Genomic DNA, 19,949 nt, shown 5'->3' with positions numbered 1-19,949 from the left:
CTATGCTGGGACGGCGGCCTACCCCAGAATGGACAGCTTGTCGATGTACGCTGCAACGCACAAAGGTCAGAGTTGGCTGCACATGGCAGACGTCAATCCGGCGTAACACTCACACCTGGCAACGGTCAGCAGGGCCCAAACGCCCAAACCCGCGCGAGCGTGTGTCAGCAGACTGTTGGAAGCACTTACATGGCGGCGTCCTCAAAGCACGCAGGCAGACCGAGCGCGCATCCAACGTCGAGCAGCTGCAGGCGAAAGCGTGTCGAGGCGTGGAGGCCACGGGGGCGCAGCGAGGTGCAGGAGACGGTGAGGTTGACGACGCGGAGGACGGGTGCGCGCAAACGAGCAGCTGCAGCTGCAGCAGGCAGACGCGTTGGCGAGGCGCGCGCTCCCGTGACTGTGGAGGGTGGGCGGCCCGGGCTGATGCACGGGCAGATGGACGCAGCGTAGACCGCTTCGGGCGTGAGGCGAGGAATCAGCGATCAGACTCGAAACAAGGTCGCCGTGCGGGCGTGCGTCGAAGGACCTAGACGACGAGGCCGGTCGGGCATTCGTCAGTGGCTGCGCGCAGAGCCAAACTAGCCCGAGCCTTCACCAAGCGCGCCGGACCTGCGCCCCAGTGCTTGGAGCGGCTCGCTCTACCGGTCGCATTCTCTCACCTCTGCCCTGTTGCCCATGCCTACACCGTTGACCAACAGCCCTCCACTCGTACCACTGCGCCGCTGCCCGAGTGCATGTAGCCGCCCCCAGCCTCGCGCTTGAGCCCCCACCATGTACCAAAATGGCGGTGTTACCGGTGATGTGAGCACCTCTACGCCCGCCCGCGAAAGGCTGCCGCAGCGCGCAGCTCCCACGCCCCAGTCGCACGTCTCCGCTGACATGATGCACTGAAGATGGCGGGCGGCCCGCCAGGAATGGTCCAGATGCCGCCCTTCGTGGACCAGAACGGCCTGCTCGACGGCATGGACGTGAACATGCTGTCCATGGACCTTGATCTGGGAGCCATGGGCCCCGACCGCGACGCCCCGACCCAGTCGTACAACACCCCGATCGCCGCGCAGCCGCCGCACTCGCAGTCCACCCCGGCCGACTCCCACGACGCCTTCGCCGTCCAGCCCACCGTTTCCACCAGCTACTCCATGTCTGGCATTGGCGCAGGCCCGCTGCCCACGGGCTTCGGCATGCCGAGCCAGAACCCGTCCGGCAGCACGCTGACCGAGTTTACCAAGCGCCGCAATTGGTCGCAGCGCGTCATCGAGGAGCTGCGCGACCTGCTGCACATCCTCACCCCCGACGGCCGCATCGTCTACGTCTCGCCCTCCTGCAAGACCCTGACCGGCTGGGAGCCGCAGCAGCTTGTCGGCCGCGTCGTGACCGACTTCATCCACACCGATGACAGCGGCATCTTCATCCGCGAATTCAACGAGTCCATTGCCTCTCAGAACGCGCTGCGCTTCTTCTACCGCTTCCGCAAGGCCGATGGCTCGTTTGCCATCTTCGAGTCGCACGGCCACGGCCACTTCGACCAGCAGGCTCCCGGCTTTGCAGGCTCGAGTTCCTTTGCCTTTTGTAGAGGGTTCTTCATGATGGCCCGGCCGTATCCAATCAAGAACACTTCCTTGTTGGACTCCTTTCTGGAACACAAGATCGAGAACGAGCGCCTCACGAAGCGGGTTGCGGAGCTAAAGCGTGAGGAGCAGGAAGAGCAGGAAGCGCAGGACAGGCACTGGATGAAGAAGCAGGAAGCGCACGGCAGCGTCACGCCGTCCGTGACAGATGCCGCAAAGACCGGAAACGAGACCCCGTTGTCCAACAATGGTGGTATGCCGCCGCCGCCGCGACCCGGCGTTTCCAACGCAGCCCTTACGCGTCAAAACCTGGACGAAGTCCTTGCAGCGTCGAAACCTGATAGTATCAACGACAAGATGGCACGCTACGAAGGCGCCACGCACATCGACACGATTGAAATGCTTACCGGCTTGAGATACCGCGACGGAGAGAGGTCGCAGGGTATCAGCACGGGCGACACAAGTCCGGCTTTGATCAGAGGAGATGCGGGTATCGCGATCCTAGTCGACAAGGAGAACAGGGGAAGTTCGGACAAGAAGAAAAAGCTGAAGGTCGCCGACGAGTACGTGTGCACAGACTGCGGCACGTTGGACTCGCCTGAATGGAGGAAGGGTCCAAATGGGCCCAAGACTTTGTGCAACGCTTGTGGATGTGAGTTTTCCAGCGTGCAGGTGTTGATATTCTGCGGACTAATGTACAACAGTGCGATGGGCGAAGAAGGAAAAAAAGAGGCAGAGCTTGACTACGAATGGAACCCAGCACCCACCGTCATTGCCAATGGGAAACAGCAGCGGCAGTGGCTAAGTCACGACGCGTGAAGTTCTCAGATGCGGACAACTAGCACACAAAGACCCCAACATCAACTCGCCTCATCTCCGGAGATGGCATTAGGAGCCCACCATGAGGTTGAGTCCCACGCGCCACGCGATGCCGGAATTCTCTCTCCGCAATGTGGCCGGAAGCCGAACTACCAGGCACAGCAAGAGGAGATAGCAATGTCCCGTCTGGGGATATATTTGGTCAGGGCGTTGGTGGAAGGAAGAGGCAAGCACCACACAAGCCCGTTTTCATGATTGATGAGGTAATTTGGCGCGGGAGAGCTGCACCGCGCATGCCGCTTTCGTTTCTGATGTAAGCAACAATTGAAAGGATAAAGCGTCTGGAAAGCATGAGCATTGCATATTCTGCTGGTACTTTTTAGGCTAGTCTGTTTAAACATTTTACTTAGATACCCTGGTGTGACAATGAAGCCACTCTTCGGAATTATTCTCCATAAATCTTTCCGCTGAATCTATCTATCGGTCTTGCATGTTTTCCACAGCAGCTCAGTATCGACAATAATCATTATTCTGATCACCCGGTAGAACCTCGATGGCGTAGGATGCAGCAACCGTGCCTAACCCCCGGCAATAAGTGGGGTGCCGTCTTTTGCGGCTGTCATTTCCTTTGGTCTTGATCCAAGTTCGAAGTGATGTCTCGCTCGCACGATCTGTTAAAGCAGATCCATGTTCAGCCCGAGACAAAGTCCTTCTTCTTTTCCATGGTGCTCTCAATGAAGTTTCTCAGAGCCGACCACCTGTTGGACGTAGGCGCAGTCGACGGGCCATTGCCCATGTCCATGTCGTCTTGCGATTTTCCCTGTGGAGCCTGCGAAGCGCCTGTGGACATGAGCGCCAGATTCTTCTCAAAGCGCTCCTGTTCCATGCGCTCAAGTTTCTGCTTCCTCTTCAACGCCCCGGGCCTGCTCTTCAGGCTCTTGTGCTTGATCTTCGCTTGTCCAACCTCGACGGTGCCATCCTCGCCATCTGCTTCCGCTCCGTCGTCGTCTCCCGCGTCCGGTAGCGCATCGGCGAGCGACTCGAGCGTTGTGACCAGTTGCTTGTTCGGACGACGCTTCTTTTTCGGGGCGGCGGACTTCTGCACCTTCGACATGAGGAGGGAGTGCTTCATCTCACGTTTATCTTTCTTAGTGACGCGGAACGAGGAGAACGGTATGTCGACGACGGGGCCACTCGCCACGGCGACGTCGGAAGCAGGCACATTGGAGGCAGTGGTGGATTTGGACGCTTTAGCGCGCAAGGAGGCACGCTTGCCTTTAGTGGGTGCCTGTGCGCGCGGTGAGTGTGTGTTCGAGTCGCAAGGGCTGCGGATTGCATACCATGGTGCTCCGAGGGCCGGCGTTGGTGGAGCGGTGGTGCGTGAAGGAAGTTTTCCAAAATCCGGGGAAGCAACCGTCTGTGGCGCAAGCGATAAACGTCACGATTAAGCTCGCCGGTGCCTGCGCCCCTACATCCGCCTTAGACCCGCATCTCTACGGGGATGAACTAACAGAAGCGATCAGCAAAAACCAAGTAAACAACTAGTTAGGTCTATGCATAACCACTAGATTGCGGAATACAGTTATCTGGACCATGCTGGCGGGGAAATATTAGCAGTTTTTGAGATGAATCGGAAGTCTACATCCAATAATCTTAGAAGGAAATCTACCGTCGTCGCTACAAATGCCATATCATGGCGGGTTCTGCAAGCAGTACGCGGGTGTTAGATCTGCTAAGCGCGCAAAGCAAAACCCTTTTGAATGCGCTATCAGGGTATCTTGCCCGTTGTCCTGAGTTTTGTTCCGAGGTAAGTCCGAACGAAGGCCACTTGCTGCGACATGTGACTTGAAGAGTGCGACAGTGCGATTCTTTTGTAATTCAACTAACTAATACTTTTGCTCTGGCTAATAATTCTAAATAGTTCTACTATTAGTTTTGAATACTAATAGTATTACATAGAAATCATGTAGAAATCAAATACAAATCAAATAGAAATCAAATAGATTAGGGGAGGTATTCGGACCCACCTTTATCATCCTTATCGCCAATGGTAGGCCGAACTGCATCCTCGATTCTTGAACTGGCAGTCGTACTCGGAGACGGGCAGCGACGCTCGGGCGCCTCTGCCTAACTATTTTTTTAACTATTTAACAAGCTCTAACACCTACTTCTCCATCCACTCAACAACTTCCTTAACGAGCTTTTCGCTTCTGGATTGAAGCATGCGATCTCCTCCAACCCTGACTTAGATGACTATACATCTTCACCGCTCATTCCTGCTCAACTGCATCTTGCCTGCAAGAGAAACTCGCGCTCCGACCACCACAAGTTCTTCGAGCAGCGACAGCGACAGCGACAGCGACCAACCCTACCCTCACCTCTCGCTGTGACACCTTGACCCGTCAGACCTGACGCGCGACGCGTTTGCTTAGACGCGTCACCCTGTCGATAACGGGCCTCAGCTGACCTAACATCACCACTCATGGCTCCACCGGACTGGGCCAGTGAGCAACGACTCTCACCTGAAGAGAGGAAGCGACGTGCCAGGGAGCGCGTTACAGAGATTCTGAAGAGGCAGGCGGAGGAAGCGAGGGCCTCCACTCAACAGACGGCGGCTGCTCCTGCTCCGGCCGTGCAGTCTCCATCCGTACAGTCCCCATCCACACCTGTACTCGGCGTGAGTCTACAACGGCTTCAATGGTCCCAAGGGGACGACGGCTCTACGACAAACAAGCGGAAAAGAAGCTTCGATCGCGCCGATGATGCTCGTCGTGGAAGCGCCGCGTCAAGGTCGGCAGATGGTGGCAGTAGCGACATACAGATCGATTCGCCAGCCGACCAAGAGCCCCCAACGCGTGTCCAGCCGGAATGGTACAGTTCAATGACCCAGAAAAAGTGGCAGCAAGTCGGTAGTCGCAACAATGTCGGTACCAATCGAAACGTCGATGCTAGGCTCGAGCAGGTCAAGAATATCATCAAGAAATGTAAAGAAGGCCGTGGGGTTGAGTTAGAAGCTCTGTTCGACCAGATTCGGAACGAGCTGCACGACCTGGTATTCCTTCAGGTCTCAGATGTTGCGGTCAGACGCAAGCGAATGCTTCATAACGACTCTGGCCTCCCACAGCTCTTCGACGGTATGGTTTTCCCGTGGGATATTCGGGCTGATGCATTGGAACTATACAAAAGATGGGCACTTCGTGTGTTCTCCACCGACCTTCTTCGAGGAATTGTGAAGCGGCCAAGCACGGCCGGGAACCGGACCACTGATCGAATAGATCCCACCTATCCTGGAAAGGAAAAAGCCGACTACTATGGTGAGGGCTGTCTTGTAAATGGACAGTGGTGGCCCACGCAGCTTTGCACCGTCCGAGACGGAGCCCATGGTTCCACTCAAGGCGGTATATACGCTACTAAAGGAAAACCAGCCTACTCGATCGTTCTATCAGGTGGGAGCCACTACCAGGACCAAGACGGAGGCGAAGAGATCTGGTATTCCGGCACCGATGGAAAGGATGGCAAAGCGTCTGAGAATACCCAGAGCCTAATGCTAAACGTCACCAGTGGCAAGGAAGTGAGAGTCATTAGATCTCACAATCTCTCTGCAGCCTCATCATACCGGCCTCCACGCGGATTTCGCTACGATGGCTGCTACGAGGTCCTTAGTTACCGGGTTCTCGATAACACCAAGATGGCGTGCCTATTCCATCTGAGGAGAAAAAGTGGTCAAGATCCAATCAGATTTGGCGGAAAGGAGAGGCGTCCGACGGAAGCAGAGGTACGAGAATACGACAAATTCAAGGCCGATATTGAGGCTTCTGAACGGATCTAAACTCCTTGCAATGGCAAGCATGGATCAGACACATTTCTTTCTTGCCTAATTCTCTAGACTGCCTTTTCTTCTTGTTTCTTTGGTTGGATTTGCTAGCGTTGCAAGGCACAGTAAGCGTGAAGATTCACAGATGGCTTCGTACGAATGGATGGGCTGGGGGGCTTTTGAGGGGGATGTTTGATGAAGATGCAGAAGTGAGCTCAACCTCAGACAGCACGAGACTACAACAATTGATTTGATTATTAAAACGTGAGACCCTTGCGTTCGACGCAGGCCCTTGCAGGCAGATGCGCCAAGACTGCCCCTCAATCTCACCCGCTGTGTTACCGATGCGCCACACGCGAGGCAGCGCGAGCAAAGCACGGGAGTGCAGCAACTAGACTCGGATGCCAGGAGCGTTTGCACGCTGCGTGCGAGGGCGCAGCTGGACGACGAGGGTGAGGGTGGCAGCTGAGTTTGGAAAGGGCTGGTGTCGCGGCAAAACCGCGGGCAATTGCATGCGGCGCTCTGCCTGGCTTGCACTTCGCCGGCCTACCGCCGCCCATCACCAAACCATCTACCTCGCATACAAAGACACGGCAACCACAACGCCCGTCCCTGCACTTCCGCACGGCGCCCGACGAGCACTATTGTTGATAGCAAGACAAGTAGCGGCTAGAAGAAAGCAGCGCGCACAGCGGCGGCCCGAGTGCCGACGTCGGTCGGGCCTTCAATCCACCACCTCGCGCGACACCACCAGCGCTTCCGTGACACGGCCGCCTAGCCTCACCCGCCTCCGCTCCCCAGCTTCCATCTCCGCACCTGGCCTGCAGGCCGTCCCGCCGTCACCATGTCCAACACCGTCACGGTCAGTAGCGACAGACTCCGCGGGCCTAGCTCCCCGTCACTCCGTCCGGGCGGTTGCGCTGACGCAGCATGAGCAGGGCACCACATTTGCGCAGATCATCGATCGCGTCGCGCAGGCATCGCAGAATGACTTCGAGGAGAGCGGTGTCGACCAGCAGACGCTGCAGGAGATGAAAGAGGTTCGTGGATCTGCGCCCGTTGCGATGTTTTGCCACCTTGCACTCAGCCCGCCCGGCTCTGCAGCAGGCCCGCGACCGCGAGCGCCGTGCGAGCCACAGCGAGCATTCTTCTTTGCATGTCTTTTCTTTTTCTTTTGGTGTCAGCGCAGACGGCAGGCCAGTGATCGGGCTAGGCTGCCGATGGGCGAAGATGGCAGTAAAAGCGGGGTTGGCTGGGCTCGAAGGAGCCGGCAGGCTTTGAGGCGATCGGGGGAGGGCAGTGCCTGCTCCTTTGTATCTGCCTTCGCCTATTTTATACCCCAACCAAATTTTCCCGCCCCACGTTTCAGGCGCCTTGCTCATTTCGGCTAGCACACGCACGTGATGCGTCTTCCTTTTGCATCACCACACTCACGCACCACTCGTCGTCGAGCCCCAGAGACCGCTGACACCCTCGCAGATATGGCAGAAGAAACTCTCGGCTCTCCACGTGGCTCAGATGCCGTGGGATCCGCCGCCGCCGCAGCCTCAGATCAGCAACCCGCCGACTGTTCCGTCGAATGATGCCACAAAGGCGGCGATGCCGCAGCAGATGCCGCCTGCGGCGTCGCAACCGCCCAATCAGCAATACGCGTCCCAAGCTCGCATCAAGCAGGAACCAGGCAATGGTTATGAGAACAACATGCCTAGTTACAACATGAACGGCTACAACCTTCCCAATGGCAATGTTGCCCAACAGCGTGCTGCCGCCCTGCTGCAACAAAACTTTGGCGCTCAAGCCCAGGCCTCAATTGCGTCGGCGTATCCCCCGCAGAACAACGTTGCCCTTCCTGGTCAGCAGCAGCAGCAGCAGCAGCAGCAGCAGCAGCAGCAGCGTCCCATGAACCTTCAGATGCCCCCGAACCGCCAGCAACAAGCTCAACAGCACCCGCCCCCGCAACAGCAGGGCCATCCCCCCAACCAACCTCAGCAGCAGCAACCAAACTCGGTGTATGCTGCTCAGACTGACGGAGCTGGGGATGCCGATGACCAATGGAGATCGTTGGTGACTGCGAGGCGTGCGGAGGCCGACGAGGCCAGGCTCAATGCGGATGGCATGCTCCGTGCGCAATTCGAGCAAAAGATGGATGTCCTGGAAAGTGGCTTACTGCAGCCGATTGAAGAGCTTCCAGCCCTCAAGGGCAAGAAGCGTCGAGCGCTCGCCACTGCAGGGCCGTCTGCGGCCTCCACCATTCCCCAACTAGATGGAGAGCTTGGTGTTGACGATGAGAAAGAGGAGAATGATGATGAGGCAATCAACTCAGATCTCGATGACTCCGACGAGGAACAAATTCAAGAGGGTGACGATGAGGGTCCTCAGGGTGATACCATGATCTGCACGTATGACAAGGTTCAACGCGTCAAGAACAAGTGGAAGTGCACTCTGAAGGACGGTGTGCTTTCCACAGGCGGCAAGGAGTAAGTCGTATAAACTGTCTAATCTGCGCAAATGCTAAAAGTTCTGCAGTTACCTCTTCCACAAGGCCCAAGGCGAATTCGAGTGGTGATCTTCCACGCCACCTGAAGTCAACCTCCTTGCTTGCGTTAGCATTCTGATATCCGAGGCTCAAGGAATTCTATTTTCTCTCTATTCGCCCACCTCTGTACTATAACAGCATTACAGGCCTCAAATTCCCTTGCCGAAGGCGATCTCCAAGATGATGCTCTAATCCCCACCCACAATACTTCAATCACCGCTTTGGCGTCGAATCAAAGCGGAGGAGGGAGCAGGTCAGGAGTGATCTGGGTTAAGGCAAAGCTATCTTGCAGTCTGCTCCAGCAGAGCGGGACTATTTCCATTACTGTCTTCCATTTCTTAAATCAAAACCAGCACTAGATTGGATACAGGCATGCGCTCGGCGTCGAACTTCCTCCTCGTCTACCGGTGCCTGCTAGAAGTGGTCCGCTTCAATACTCTCTCTTGCGCCCTCATTCCGAAACCAATACTGGCACCCTACCTTCTCTTTCTCGCCCTCACTCCGATTTACAGTTTCAAACCTGGCGTAGTGCAAAAGGAAATCTCTAACTGGCTGCATGATGATTCAGCTCATGAACGAAGGCACCCATGAGTCTAGGCTCAATCAGCAGCGTATTGACGTCTGTAGAGGAGGGTACGGCTCCAGCGAGTGGATCCTTGCTTTTCTGCTTCATTTTTTTCCCTTTGACATTTCTCTTTCCTGTATGCACCTCGGATGCGCATCAAATTTGGGTGGAGTAGTGCTTGCTTTTTATCCGTTTGTCTGCTCAAAGGTCTCGCTCTCCTTTTGCTTCATTTGAGACAATACCACCTACGCTGGTAGAGTAGCAGTAGGCAAGACTTATATGAAATGATGAAAATTCTGCTGGACCTTGTTGGATTTGTCAGGGCATGCGATGGTGACCTGAAGGCAACAGTCTCTTGAGATTAAAATTCATGACGAGTTTCGATATCACTCTCTAGCATCGGCAAAGACTTTCAACCGCTGTAGAGTGTTATGTCGGCACGACTTGGTCCAATGATTCGAGAACCAAATCGGTGCACCGCTCGCCGAAGTCGGGCAGATAAGAGCAGATAGTAATTTCTCTTCCCGGCGACTTCCCCTTCCAGTAATCGTGGTAAACCCTGTGAAACCGAACAGCGAGTCGGGCAGTAAGAAGTGCGCCTGGACCTCTTTACTTACAGGCTTGTGTAGCCTCATGGGTCCACGAGAGACTCATCCTTACCGAACAAATCTCGTGTACTCTGGTTACGAAGCAAAATCAAGACGGAATTGTAGGTCACGAAGGCTGAAGACTTCTTCATTCCACATTGTAGCGACACAGCAGCTTATTGATTACTCCAGGGTCGAAATAATGGATGTCCAAAGGAGGCATCAAAGGCCTCTTTCTCTTTCTGCATTGAGCATGTAAATGGTTCACCCACCTCTGTAGTCGTTATGAAGCTTCCAGTATTCTACAAGGCTTTAGATTACCGCTCGTCAATAGATCCTGACGCTCACGATCTTACGATAGCGCAAAGTTTACTAAGTTCAACACCTTGTTGTATTAGGCACTGCATGGACGATGGCACAATCAAAAAGCAAGTTCAACTCCTCGCTAATATCTTGATGAATCAACACGGAAAACGTTGACATCATGGCAAGGCCCAAACTATCCTAACCGAATGAGCAGACTCGCCCCGAAAACCCTTAGGCATTTCGAAATCTCTTGGAACTCCGTGCGCCCCTATACTCTTTAATGACTTTCCATCAATACCCCAACCCGAACGCCGGATATCTTTACAGTTGTACAAGACCAGCCCGATTCCAACTCCAGCAGCACCCTACTCTCATTTGACGTGGGCATAATCTCCCTCAAGGTGACTCCACTCAGGAATCTCCCTGATCCTGCTCCACATGTACTTCTCAAGCTTATTCGCCGCTTTGGCATACGGAGTGCTCTCGTTGTTGTAGCGACGGCAGTTGTTGAAGATGAGCATGGCGTCCTTGATGAAGTCTTCGGGTGTGGGATACATGTCTTTTTCGTGCTTCGACTCCATGGTCTCGAGATCCATTGGTTCCTTGATGACGTCGTAGTAGTCGGCAACCTCGTCCTTGTTGACAGGCTGTAAGAATGGCCAGGCGTTGGTGTTGTTTTGCATATCATTGAGCAGATGCAACAGCTGGTTATAGTTTGGACCGTGGCGCGGGGCGCGAGAAAGCTCGTCCATATCCATTGACCAGCCGGAGGCTTTGATTGCCGGTATTGTGAGAGGATCGATCTTCGTGATGGCGCCTTTTGACCATTCTGCAGGTGGAGGGTGAACATCATAACTGCGGCTTACTGCCTTGATCTTGGCATGCACGGCCTCTTTTTGCTTGAGCAGCATCCGTCCGACCTCCAAATAGCGTATCTTCGGAACCATGCTGCACTGCATGATCGTACCTCCCTCATAATCCTTGATATAGCCCATCCATTGCGGCTTTGGCAGCACAATCTCCTTGGTGAAGCCTTGCTTCTTGAAATACCCAATGGCATAGTTATCCGCATAGGTGAGGAAGTGCATAATCCGCTCCTGGGTCGAAACTTTGACGTAGTCCTTCAAATGCGACATAAGATGGGCGCCGTAGCCTTTGACTTGCTGATCTGACGAGATGGCACAGAAGACGATTTCGGCGAAGCTTCGATTGACGAATGGGCGATAGGTGATTCCACTAACCCGTGTTATTTCAAGCTCACTGGACGCAATTGCCAGCAGCAGGGACGCTTACCCTACGACCTCCAGTGGCTTCTTCACAATGGCCATTGACAAGTGTGTCCTGTCGTATACCAACCGGGCAATGTAGTCTTTGGGCATTTTCGGAAGCTGCTTCTGAAAGATGCATTTGAGACCGGTCAGGATGATGGTGCTCTCGCGGTCGTTGTCGTTGTTGACGACCCGGAATTCGATCTCTCCATTGCGTTCTTCGATGACAGCGGGCTAGCACCCAATCAGCACACAGAAGCCCAGAATATTTGTGATCTACGGAATCGACCTTTTCGGGGAATGGGACGGGCTTCCCGGGCGGACGTGGGTCCTTGGGATCGGCGGGGATCTCGGGCTGGGGCGAATTAGACTGCTTGATGCGCTTGGGGCTCGTGGATCCCAGGTCTTCGTCGGCCTTGCGCTTCGCTGGATTGGAGTCAGTAGGCTGTTTTGCGAAGAAACGCCGGCATGATTGGCAGATATGTCGCTGTCGGTCCAGCGCAGTGAGTTCGCCGGTGGCAGGGTAGTAGCAGGCAACATGCTGCTGGTAGCGGCACTTGGTGCACTGGACTAAGCCGGTCTCGGTCTTGCGGCGCGACTCGCATGTGCAGCGAACATGGTTGCCCAGAGCGAGCGATATGGAGAGGCCGTCGTGAGGGTTGGAGGCAGAGAGCTCGGCGAGCTCCTTGCTGAGAGCACTGCCGTGTGCGCGCTTGGACTTGGGGGGAGACATGCGGGGCGTAGAGATATTGGGGAGCGAAAGGGGCAGACTCACCCTCGTCCTTTACGGCGGTGGTCATGGCTGCGACGGAGCGAAAGTCGGTGGCAGCAGTAGCGACGGAAGCGGCGGTGGAAAGCAGGCGCGGAGAGATGCGCGTGGAAGTTGCGGGGGCCTCAGCTCGTCCGCGGCCCGGCGCTGCCCCGTGCGCCGCCAAGCCCGGCGTTCACGCGGTAAGGCTGAGCCTGCGCTGGAGCCGCAAACCCGCCAGCCTTGTCGTCGCTCTGCCGCTGCCATCACCGCCTGCCGCTTTCTGTCGCCCGCTCGCCATCTGTATACCCGTTTGCGTCTTCTCGAGCCGGCTGCTCGTTGCTTGACCGCCTTCGTTAGACACTCGACACGTCGCGCAGTGGATCCTGCCGCCGTCGCCGCCGCCAGCCCCACTCCCCCTGCAGCCTCGCCGAGCGCTTTCCCATGGCGTGACGGCGCTTCTTTTCTCCTGCCTCAAATCCACCAAACTCGCCATCTCGGCGTCGTTCTGCCTCTCACACCATCGTCACCATGGGCTGCAAGAGAATGTGGCTTTCCCAACCCTACCCCGCCGGAGAGACCGCACCCCCTTGACGTGGGGAGTTGAAGTCTAGGTCCGGATGCTTTTGCTTACATCTGAATCCTACATCTACATCCGGACATATGCTTCAAGCGTCCACCGGGTGAGAGTGCAGGGACTTTAGCAAAATACAGAAGGCAAAACTCTTCTGCCACCCACTGTGGCTTGACGGTTACGACTATCCGCTGCACAACATTTATCACTGCAATTGGGCCGATAAAAGTTGCCAAAAACGATGAATTTTGAGACCGTAGCGAGTCTAAGGTATCTGAAGCATGTCCCAAACGCCCTTGCTATTTACAAAAAAGGTCACTGTACAGCATCTCCTTCTTCATCTCTCATCTCTATCTATTCCGTCTTTTGATCATCGTCCATTTAGAGGAGGCGGGCGGCGCCGTTGAACATCTTCTCGGCGAACCAAGAGCGCTTGGAGACAGTGCCGCTGGGGGCAGCACCGCTGGGCATAGCACCGCTGGGCATGGCACCGCTGGGGGCAGCGCCGTCGCCACCACCACCGCCAACACTGTTGCCGGTGCTGTGGCCACCGCTGGCGTCCAGGTAGGCCGCAGCAGTGGCATTGCTGTCACGGTCGGCATTAACGTCGATGCCGATGGAGATCCAGGCAAGGAGACCGTCGGTGATGTCCTCGGAGTTCAAGTAAATAAACTCCGGGAAGGGGTCGTAGTTGTTGTCCGCCTGGTAGGGAGCCCACATGTCATCGTCGTTGGTGGTAGCCTCCTCGGTGTTCTCGCTGTAGGGGGCGGTGGCCTCGACGGCGCTGCGGAGAGTCTCATCGAAGAAGAGCTGACCAATGTGGGCAACAGTGCCGCCGATCATGGTACCGTTAGAGGCGGCGGAAGCGTTGACGTGAGCAACAACGTGCTCATGGGTGGCACGGCCCTGGTAGTGGCCGGGGAAGATGGTGTCGAACTGAGTAACACCGTCCTCGTCGGTGTCCTGGACACCGCGGAGGAAGGTGGTGTTCAAGCCACCCTGACCGTTGGAGGCGTCAATACCGGAGTACACACCGGTGGCGTTGGCCTGTTCCCATCAGCATCTTCTTCTGTTAATCTTGGATAGCGCAGAACTTACAGCCCAAATGTCGATGTAAAGGTTCGGCACAGGCTCGCAGGTGTTGACGTCGATGAACTGGAGGTCCAGGTGGAGAGGAACGCCGGACTGTCCCTCAGTAACGTCGCTGCGGATAAGCTCGCCGGTGACGTAGTAAGGTCCAATGGTGTTCTCAGGGGTCATGATGCAGCTGGTGTTGCCGGCGAAGTAAGAGTTGGCAACGAAGGAAGGAGAGTTGACACCAGTCATGTTGTGGTTGACAGTCTCAAACTCCTGCAGGGCAGCAAGGTCACGGCGGTGCTTGACGGCCGTGTTGATGCCACGCTTCTTGCGGAGCTGCTCGGCGGTGGCGGCACGGCGGGCGACAGCGCGCTCGTGGAGAGCCCTCGCCTTCAGCGAACCAGCGCACTTGGAGAGGGAGCGGCCCTGCTTGGAGGCAAGGGCATCGCGAGCGACGACCTCGCGCTTGACCTGGGCGTGGTCGTGGTGCTCGCCGGGGTGGGCGACGACGAGGGTGGCAGCCGCAACGGCGGCAACGGCAGCGAGACGGACCATTGTGAATTGGGAGAATGAACGAGGGTAGGATGGATGTGGAGGCTTGAGAGCAGCGAGTGTTGGCGAGAAGCAGCAGTGATAGACAGCGGACCTTATATAGCGGCGCTGGCGCAGGTGGGCAGGTCAAATGCGCTGCTCATTATTGGTCCTTTGCTATTACATGCCCTCCTGTCCTTCAATCAGAGGCGGAGTGATTACGCAGGCGGCTCAGCATGGCCAGGACACGGACAGCGCCTTCGCCGGTTGGGGCAGGTAGGCCATAGGGAAGCGACCAAACGCGCAATGCTGGGGGTGGGACTCGTGGGCCTGCAGCTGGCATGTTTCCCAAGGCGGGCTAGCCGGGCTTGGCCCGGGGGGTGCTCGGCCTGCCTGCCGGGCTGCAGCGCTCGGGGTCGAAACGACGGCCACGCGGCCTGCCAAGCTCCCATCACCAATTCTCGCGGCTTAGCCCCAGAGCCTCAAGCTTCGCCCCAGGAACGCGCCGCCGCTGCCGCTGCCGCTGCCGCTGCGAGCCTAGCACGACACTCAACGTCACCGTCTGCTTGCCGACGGCAGTTGTGCTCCAGGCAACGCGCGGCCGGCCAGCCACCTCAACACCTACATCGCAAAACCAGACACCAGACTGCTCGCCGGGGTGCGCTCGGAGACCCGCCTAGGCCTGTTTGGAAACGTCGAACTGCAAGGGCGTTTGCGATTGAAGGTGCGTGCTCGGTGGTCAACAGTTTCGCCGCGGCGCTGATTGGCCGGGCGCCCTGCCGAATAGCTCTGTGCTACAGAGCTTGCGTACGCTCTCCCGGCCATCTGGCGCCGCCCTGTTTGAGCCCACTCTTCCAGTGCTGCCAAACTACGTGTAGGGCTGCCTGCCACTTTCTGGAAGCCATTCCGACACCGAGCTCCGACCCAGCACATCATTACACCGCTTTTGATTGGTCCGTTCTTTTGCTTTCAACGCCTTATTGTACGCGTCGCTGCCGTACTCTGCTCGTCTCTCGACACGTTCTGCAATATCTTCGGCGCAATAGTGCCCGCGACCATAGAACCCGGCCCAGTGCTTCGGCGGTGACTTGGACGGAACGCGGCATCTCATAGCAGATCTCCCGGTGAAATTTGCCCACGGCCGGAGCTATTGGCAACTCCAGTTTCTCCTTCCAGCCTCACCTTCTCTCTACGAGCACCAGCCCGGATCTTCGGAGGCGCAGCCGAATTTCACCCAAACAAGTAGCTAAGACACGCAAGCCTTCCATCGGCTTCGAGACTCTCCAACTAAGCATAGCCGGTTCCCGCTTTCCTCAGAAACAGTTCACCGCCGAGCAGTTCGTCGAGAGCGCCGGCGCTGTCCTGCTCCATGAGTCCCTTACGCGCATCTGCCTCATCCATCATCTCTAGGCTAATGAATGGTACCTCGCGAAGGGGCGCCGCAACTGCGGAGAGTCGCGCTGTGATGCTGCCCTACGAGAGGTCAGGGAGGAGACTGGTTACGCTTCTCGGCTCTTGCCTTTGACAATGTCGACGCGAGCGCCCCCGGCCGCTGAGAGCGGACCCGCGCCGGACGTACCTCGCACGTACGACAATTTGGCCGAGCCTTTCATGGTGACAATGCGAGAATTGGATACAAAAGAAACAATGAAGATTATCTGGTGGTATGCCGTAGTGGTGGAGCAAGATCAAGTGGGTCATGCCGCGCAGGGGAAAGGGGAGGGCCAGTTCCAAGCGCACTTCTTCGATATTGCTGATGCGATGAGCAAGTTGACATTTCAGGATGACAGGAATGTCCTTGAGAGGGCTGTCGCTGGTCCGGGCAACGGTTGGGGATGTTCATTGTCGCGGCCGTTCGATTCCCTGATCACCCGGTATTGTGCACTAGACTACGAAACACCACACCAGCTCGAACCCTTGCCTTACAAGATGCCGTGGCAAAAAGCACTGTCGTCGTCTCATCTGGAGTTGAAGCGTTCATTCGGGTGCCAACAAACCCTAGCTTTCGCCCAACTAAAGGTTCGACTTTCTACCCCTTTTACTCAAACAATACAATGACTTCCACTCACCAAGTCTCAGGCCAGGTTGTTTCAATAAAGCATTCACCACACGCTCCCACTCCTTATCCATGAATACTACGCAGTAGCACGCTACACTGGCTCTAATGCGTGTGTTGGGCTTTGGATGAGCTGATAGTCAAAACAAGTAGATATTTGGTTGCTTATCGACTTCATCCAAAGCACACGAGAAACGCAATCCGACCACGCTCTCGCATTCATCGACTACAATTTGAGATACCATTTCGCTCTCATCCGGTACATAACGACAATGTCCGGGGCGCTATGGGCAACGAGGGTACACAGTACGATATGCGCCGAAGCATAGCGACCGTAGTTTGAAGAAGGGTCAATTCTCGTCCCCATTTTGTAATATCACGGCCCCCACATATACGAACAAGGGCGATGGACTGCAGAGAAATCAACCTGCAAGCTCTGGCATCAGAATGGGGGCTGCGTCGAACGCAGACTGCTTCTTCCGGGAGGTGATCCCAATTGACCCCCATAACCCGAATGCGTTTTCTGGAACAACGATACTGGTGTCGACACGGTCGATAGGTATCCACATGGCAAAAACAATGGCCGGGCATGATCTGCTGAATGCACCAAATTCCTTTCGACGCACCCTCGCGCACAAAACACGGCTGCCGGCGAAATTTGCGGCTGGCCCATCTAGACTTGCTATCCGGATATGTAACGGGACACATCTCCGGCTGCATGGTAAGCGGGCGTCATTATGAGCATCAAAGAGTGGCAAATCAGTTGCCAGGTTCGAGAACGTTCATTTCTTTTGGTGACTGAGCAATGCGAGACGTCTCAAGTCTACCTTGACCATCGCAATTGCGTGGTCTACGTATAGCCATATGTCTGTATACCTTTTTCTTCTTCATTGTTTTCGGCTTCAAATTGACCAACTCTCGTATAGGAATCCCGTAGCTTGTATGCTAGCTGTGACCACTCACGTATCTTTTGGTTCTGTTGGTTTGTACTACAGCACCACCACCAAAAAAAAAAAAAAAAAAAAAAACTATCATCTTTGGAGGGGTCCTCTTCCGCTCTACTCTTGCTCCTGATGTATATTCACTAAATGCTAGATCAGCTCAATTAGGGCAACCAAGCTTATAAGTGAGCGGTGATGATTTCAGATGACCGGCATCGGCGACTAAGATATTAGGGAGTTTACTTCTACTGTTCCCATGCCATTTCTTGCGTATATGGATATGCTCCAAATGAGTCAACTGGTAACAGTTTGAAAAGAAAATTTGTTTTTTCAAATAAAATAAAGATCAAACTGATCATAGCATACATGGAGCGATTGACAAAATATGTACCAGTGCCTCGAAATATCTACAGGGGGAAAAGAAAGGTTCCATCCACCCGGCCACAGACCGGCCAAGCGCTTTGCACCACCGCCGCTCTCTTAAACAGTCATCACCAGCTTCCTCTTCGAATCATACGCAAGCCTCGCGGTAAACATGGCACGCCCGCCCTTCCCATTGCTCGCGTGAAACACCATCCTCGACCCGTCCGGCGAGATGCCCGCGCCTCCGGGAGCGTACAACCCCCCGGTCCCGGTCACGGCCAAGCGCGCAACCTTCACGTACGGGCCCGTCACGCGGTCGGCCCAGGCGAAGGCGATGTCGTAGTTGCTGCCCGAGTAGCAGTTGGAGCTGTAGAAGAGCACGAACTTGCCGTCGGGCGTGCGCGCCAGGCTGGGCGCCTCGACGAGGGGGCCGTCCTCGGCGCCGCTGTCGAGGATGCGGACGGGGCTGCCGATGCGGGTGAAGCCGTCGCGCGGGTCGACCTGCTGCAGGATGATGGGCGTGGGCACGATGGGAGCAATGCCGTTGTTGCAGTTGCCGCCGCGGCCGATGTTGTTGCCGTCGACCTTGTACACGACGTAGAGCTTGCCGTCCGCCCAGAAGCTGGACGCGTCGATGGCGCCGCCCTGGGACACGGGGCAGGCGAAGGGGTCCCGCAGCGGAATGAAGGGACCGGTGGGCTGGTCTGCGATGCCGACGCCGACGCAGTGCCGGTTGAGCGTCGCCATCTTGGCCGAATAGTACATGACGTACTTGCCGTTGGCCGCGCGCGTCACGTCGGGAGCCCACACACTGGGGAAGCTCTGGTCTGCCCACGGGCCCGGATGGGGCAGTGTCTCGAGCCCGCGCAGGATGCTCCAGCTCTCGCCGTCCCGCGACGTGGCGACCTGCGCGTTGACACCGTTGCCCGTCGTCGCGTACGCATACCACGTGCCGCCGAAGTTGACCATGGCCGGGTCGGCGAAGTTGTCGTCGAGGGCCTTTTTGAATCTGAACGGGGCTGGGACTACCTTCTTGACTGGGACCCCCAATATTGCTGCCGCGTCGGTGAGAGCTGTGCCTGCTGCGAGGACAATCAGTGCGACTGTGGTAATGAACCGTGCGTAAAACATGTCAGTTAATATGTATAAAAAACGAACAAGTGAGTGACAGGTCTATATAGAGACCGGAGGTATGAAAGAGTGGCTTGGGTAAGTATGTTTTGCTCGCCTTTCGGCGGGAACGTGAATAATTAAAACGAGTGGTGCGGGGTGGTATGGCGAACTTTGCTTGGTTGAGTCTAAGGAATGTGCTGAGAAGGCCCTTATACAGCACTGAATTCTTTGACCATTTGTCGGCTGACCATACCCCAGCCTGCTTCTTTGTTGCTTGTGGTTGCCAAACCATTCACGCGATGGAGCCACAGGTCCAGATCTGGCTTCTCGCGCGATTCTCTTGTGTGCTGGAAGACCAGACGCGGCTAAAGATCGAACGAAACTGCCCCTGTAGAATGCCTCAGGTCGGCCGTTAAATACGAGAACTTACTACCTCTTTATTCCGTAAACATCAAGCGCTCGCCGTCTTAGCTCTTTCTGGCCGTACCTTGCTTATTCAACGGGGTTTGATTTGGGACTTTGGTATCATCAAAAAGTAAAGCCCCGGTCGAACTTGTTGCTCATCATTATGTCCACTTCATCAGAGCGAACACAAGATCCACCCAGCCTTTGGGCTTGCACCAATTGCTCGGAAATCATTGAAGTTTTCGGACAAGGAATCCAGAGTCTGGTGGTTCCATGTGAATGAGACCCGAGGAAATACCCCACTTGTCTTTCTGTGAAGTGCGCACTCATCCATGGCAAGCGAGATCGTAAATTGAATTCGCTTGACTACAGTTGGCGAATGAGTGTTTGTTGGCTAGATAGTTTTCTAAAATAGTCAATAGGACTGGTTGGACAGGAGTATACCATAGTTGCTAAGAGCAGCCAATCATCAGCCTGCAATTCCCCAAGTCGGAATAGAGCAAGGACGCGTCGGACAGTATGCATGGGAAAGAGAAAAGTAACCGGGGTGACCTATGAAGTCCAGCCCGAACGGGTGAACAAGCAAGTGATGTTGTGCGAGAACAAAGGATGCAAAGTGACCAAGGCTGCCAAGGCACCCCACCGTGGGCGAGACCACGGTTAAGGCGACTGTAAAAA

The 19,949-nt window shown here is 55.7% G+C and overlaps 7 protein-coding genes across 7 annotated transcripts; 3 read left to right on the top strand and 4 right to left on the bottom strand.

Moving 5' to 3' along the window:
* Positions 1-914: 914 nt before the first annotated feature.
* Positions 915-2,373, top strand: wc2_1 (white collar 2 type of transcription factor; the record flags this gene model as incomplete). The annotated part of the gene is made up of 2 exons (XM_066771907.1): positions 915-2,220; positions 2,273-2,373. 2 exons carry the CDS (start codon positions 915-917, stop codon positions 2,371-2,373), a joined length of 1,407 nt encoding a protein of 468 aa, XP_066637186.1.
* Positions 2,374-3,078: 705 nt separating this feature from the next.
* Positions 3,079-3,730, bottom strand: SLS55_000395 (uncharacterized protein; the record flags this gene model as incomplete). The annotated part of the gene is made up of 2 exons (XM_066771906.1): positions 3,079-3,675; positions 3,728-3,730. 2 exons carry the CDS (start codon positions 3,728-3,730, stop codon positions 3,079-3,081), a joined length of 600 nt encoding a protein of 199 aa, XP_066637185.1.
* A 1,538-nt stretch (positions 3,731-5,268) lies between these two features.
* Positions 5,269-6,216, top strand: SLS55_000394 (uncharacterized protein; the record flags this gene model as incomplete). The annotated part of the gene is made up of 2 exons (XM_066771905.1): positions 5,269-5,521; positions 5,834-6,216. 2 exons carry the CDS (start codon positions 5,269-5,271, stop codon positions 6,214-6,216), a joined length of 636 nt encoding a protein of 211 aa, XP_066637184.1.
* Positions 6,217-7,045: 829 nt separating this feature from the next.
* Positions 7,046-8,767, top strand: TOA1 (transcription factor IIA subunit alpha; the record flags this gene model as incomplete). Its single annotated transcript, XM_066771904.1, has 4 exons — positions 7,046-7,063; positions 7,140-7,241; positions 7,681-8,678; positions 8,728-8,767. 4 exons carry the CDS (start codon positions 7,046-7,048, stop codon positions 8,765-8,767), a joined length of 1,158 nt encoding a protein of 385 aa, XP_066637183.1.
* Positions 8,768-10,566: 1,799 nt separating this feature from the next.
* Positions 10,567-12,196, bottom strand: GCN5 (histone acetyltransferase; the record flags this gene model as incomplete). The annotated part of the gene is made up of 3 exons (XM_066771903.1): positions 10,567-11,398; positions 11,489-11,697; positions 11,753-12,196. The coding sequence occupies 3 exons, from the start codon at positions 12,194-12,196 to the stop codon at positions 10,567-10,569; spliced, it is 1,485 nt and encodes a 494-aa protein (XP_066637182.1).
* A 970-nt stretch (positions 12,197-13,166) lies between these two features.
* SLS55_000391 (uncharacterized protein) lies at positions 13,167-14,417 on the bottom strand (the record flags this gene model as incomplete). Its single annotated transcript, XM_066771902.1, has 2 exons — positions 13,167-13,832; positions 13,884-14,417. 2 exons carry the CDS (start codon positions 14,415-14,417, stop codon positions 13,167-13,169), a joined length of 1,200 nt encoding a protein of 399 aa, XP_066637181.1.
* Positions 14,418-17,870: 3,453 nt separating this feature from the next.
* SLS55_000390 (uncharacterized protein) lies at positions 17,871-18,884 on the bottom strand (the record flags this gene model as incomplete). The annotated part of the gene is made up of 1 exon (XM_066771901.1): positions 17,871-18,884. One exon carries the CDS (start codon positions 18,882-18,884, stop codon positions 17,871-17,873), a length of 1,014 nt encoding a protein of 337 aa, XP_066637180.1.
* Between the last annotated feature and the right edge of the window lie 1,065 nt (positions 18,885-19,949).

The sequence above is a fragment of the Diplodia seriata genome (genome assembly GCF_021436955.1).
Source record: "Diplodia seriata strain FDS-637 chromosome Unknown scaffold_1, whole genome shotgun sequence".
NCBI lineage: Eukaryota > Fungi > Ascomycota > Dothideomycetes > Botryosphaeriales > Botryosphaeriaceae > Diplodia > Diplodia seriata.
The sequence above is the reverse complement of the archived record's forward strand: the minus strand, read 5'-3'. Positions and strand labels throughout refer to the sequence as shown.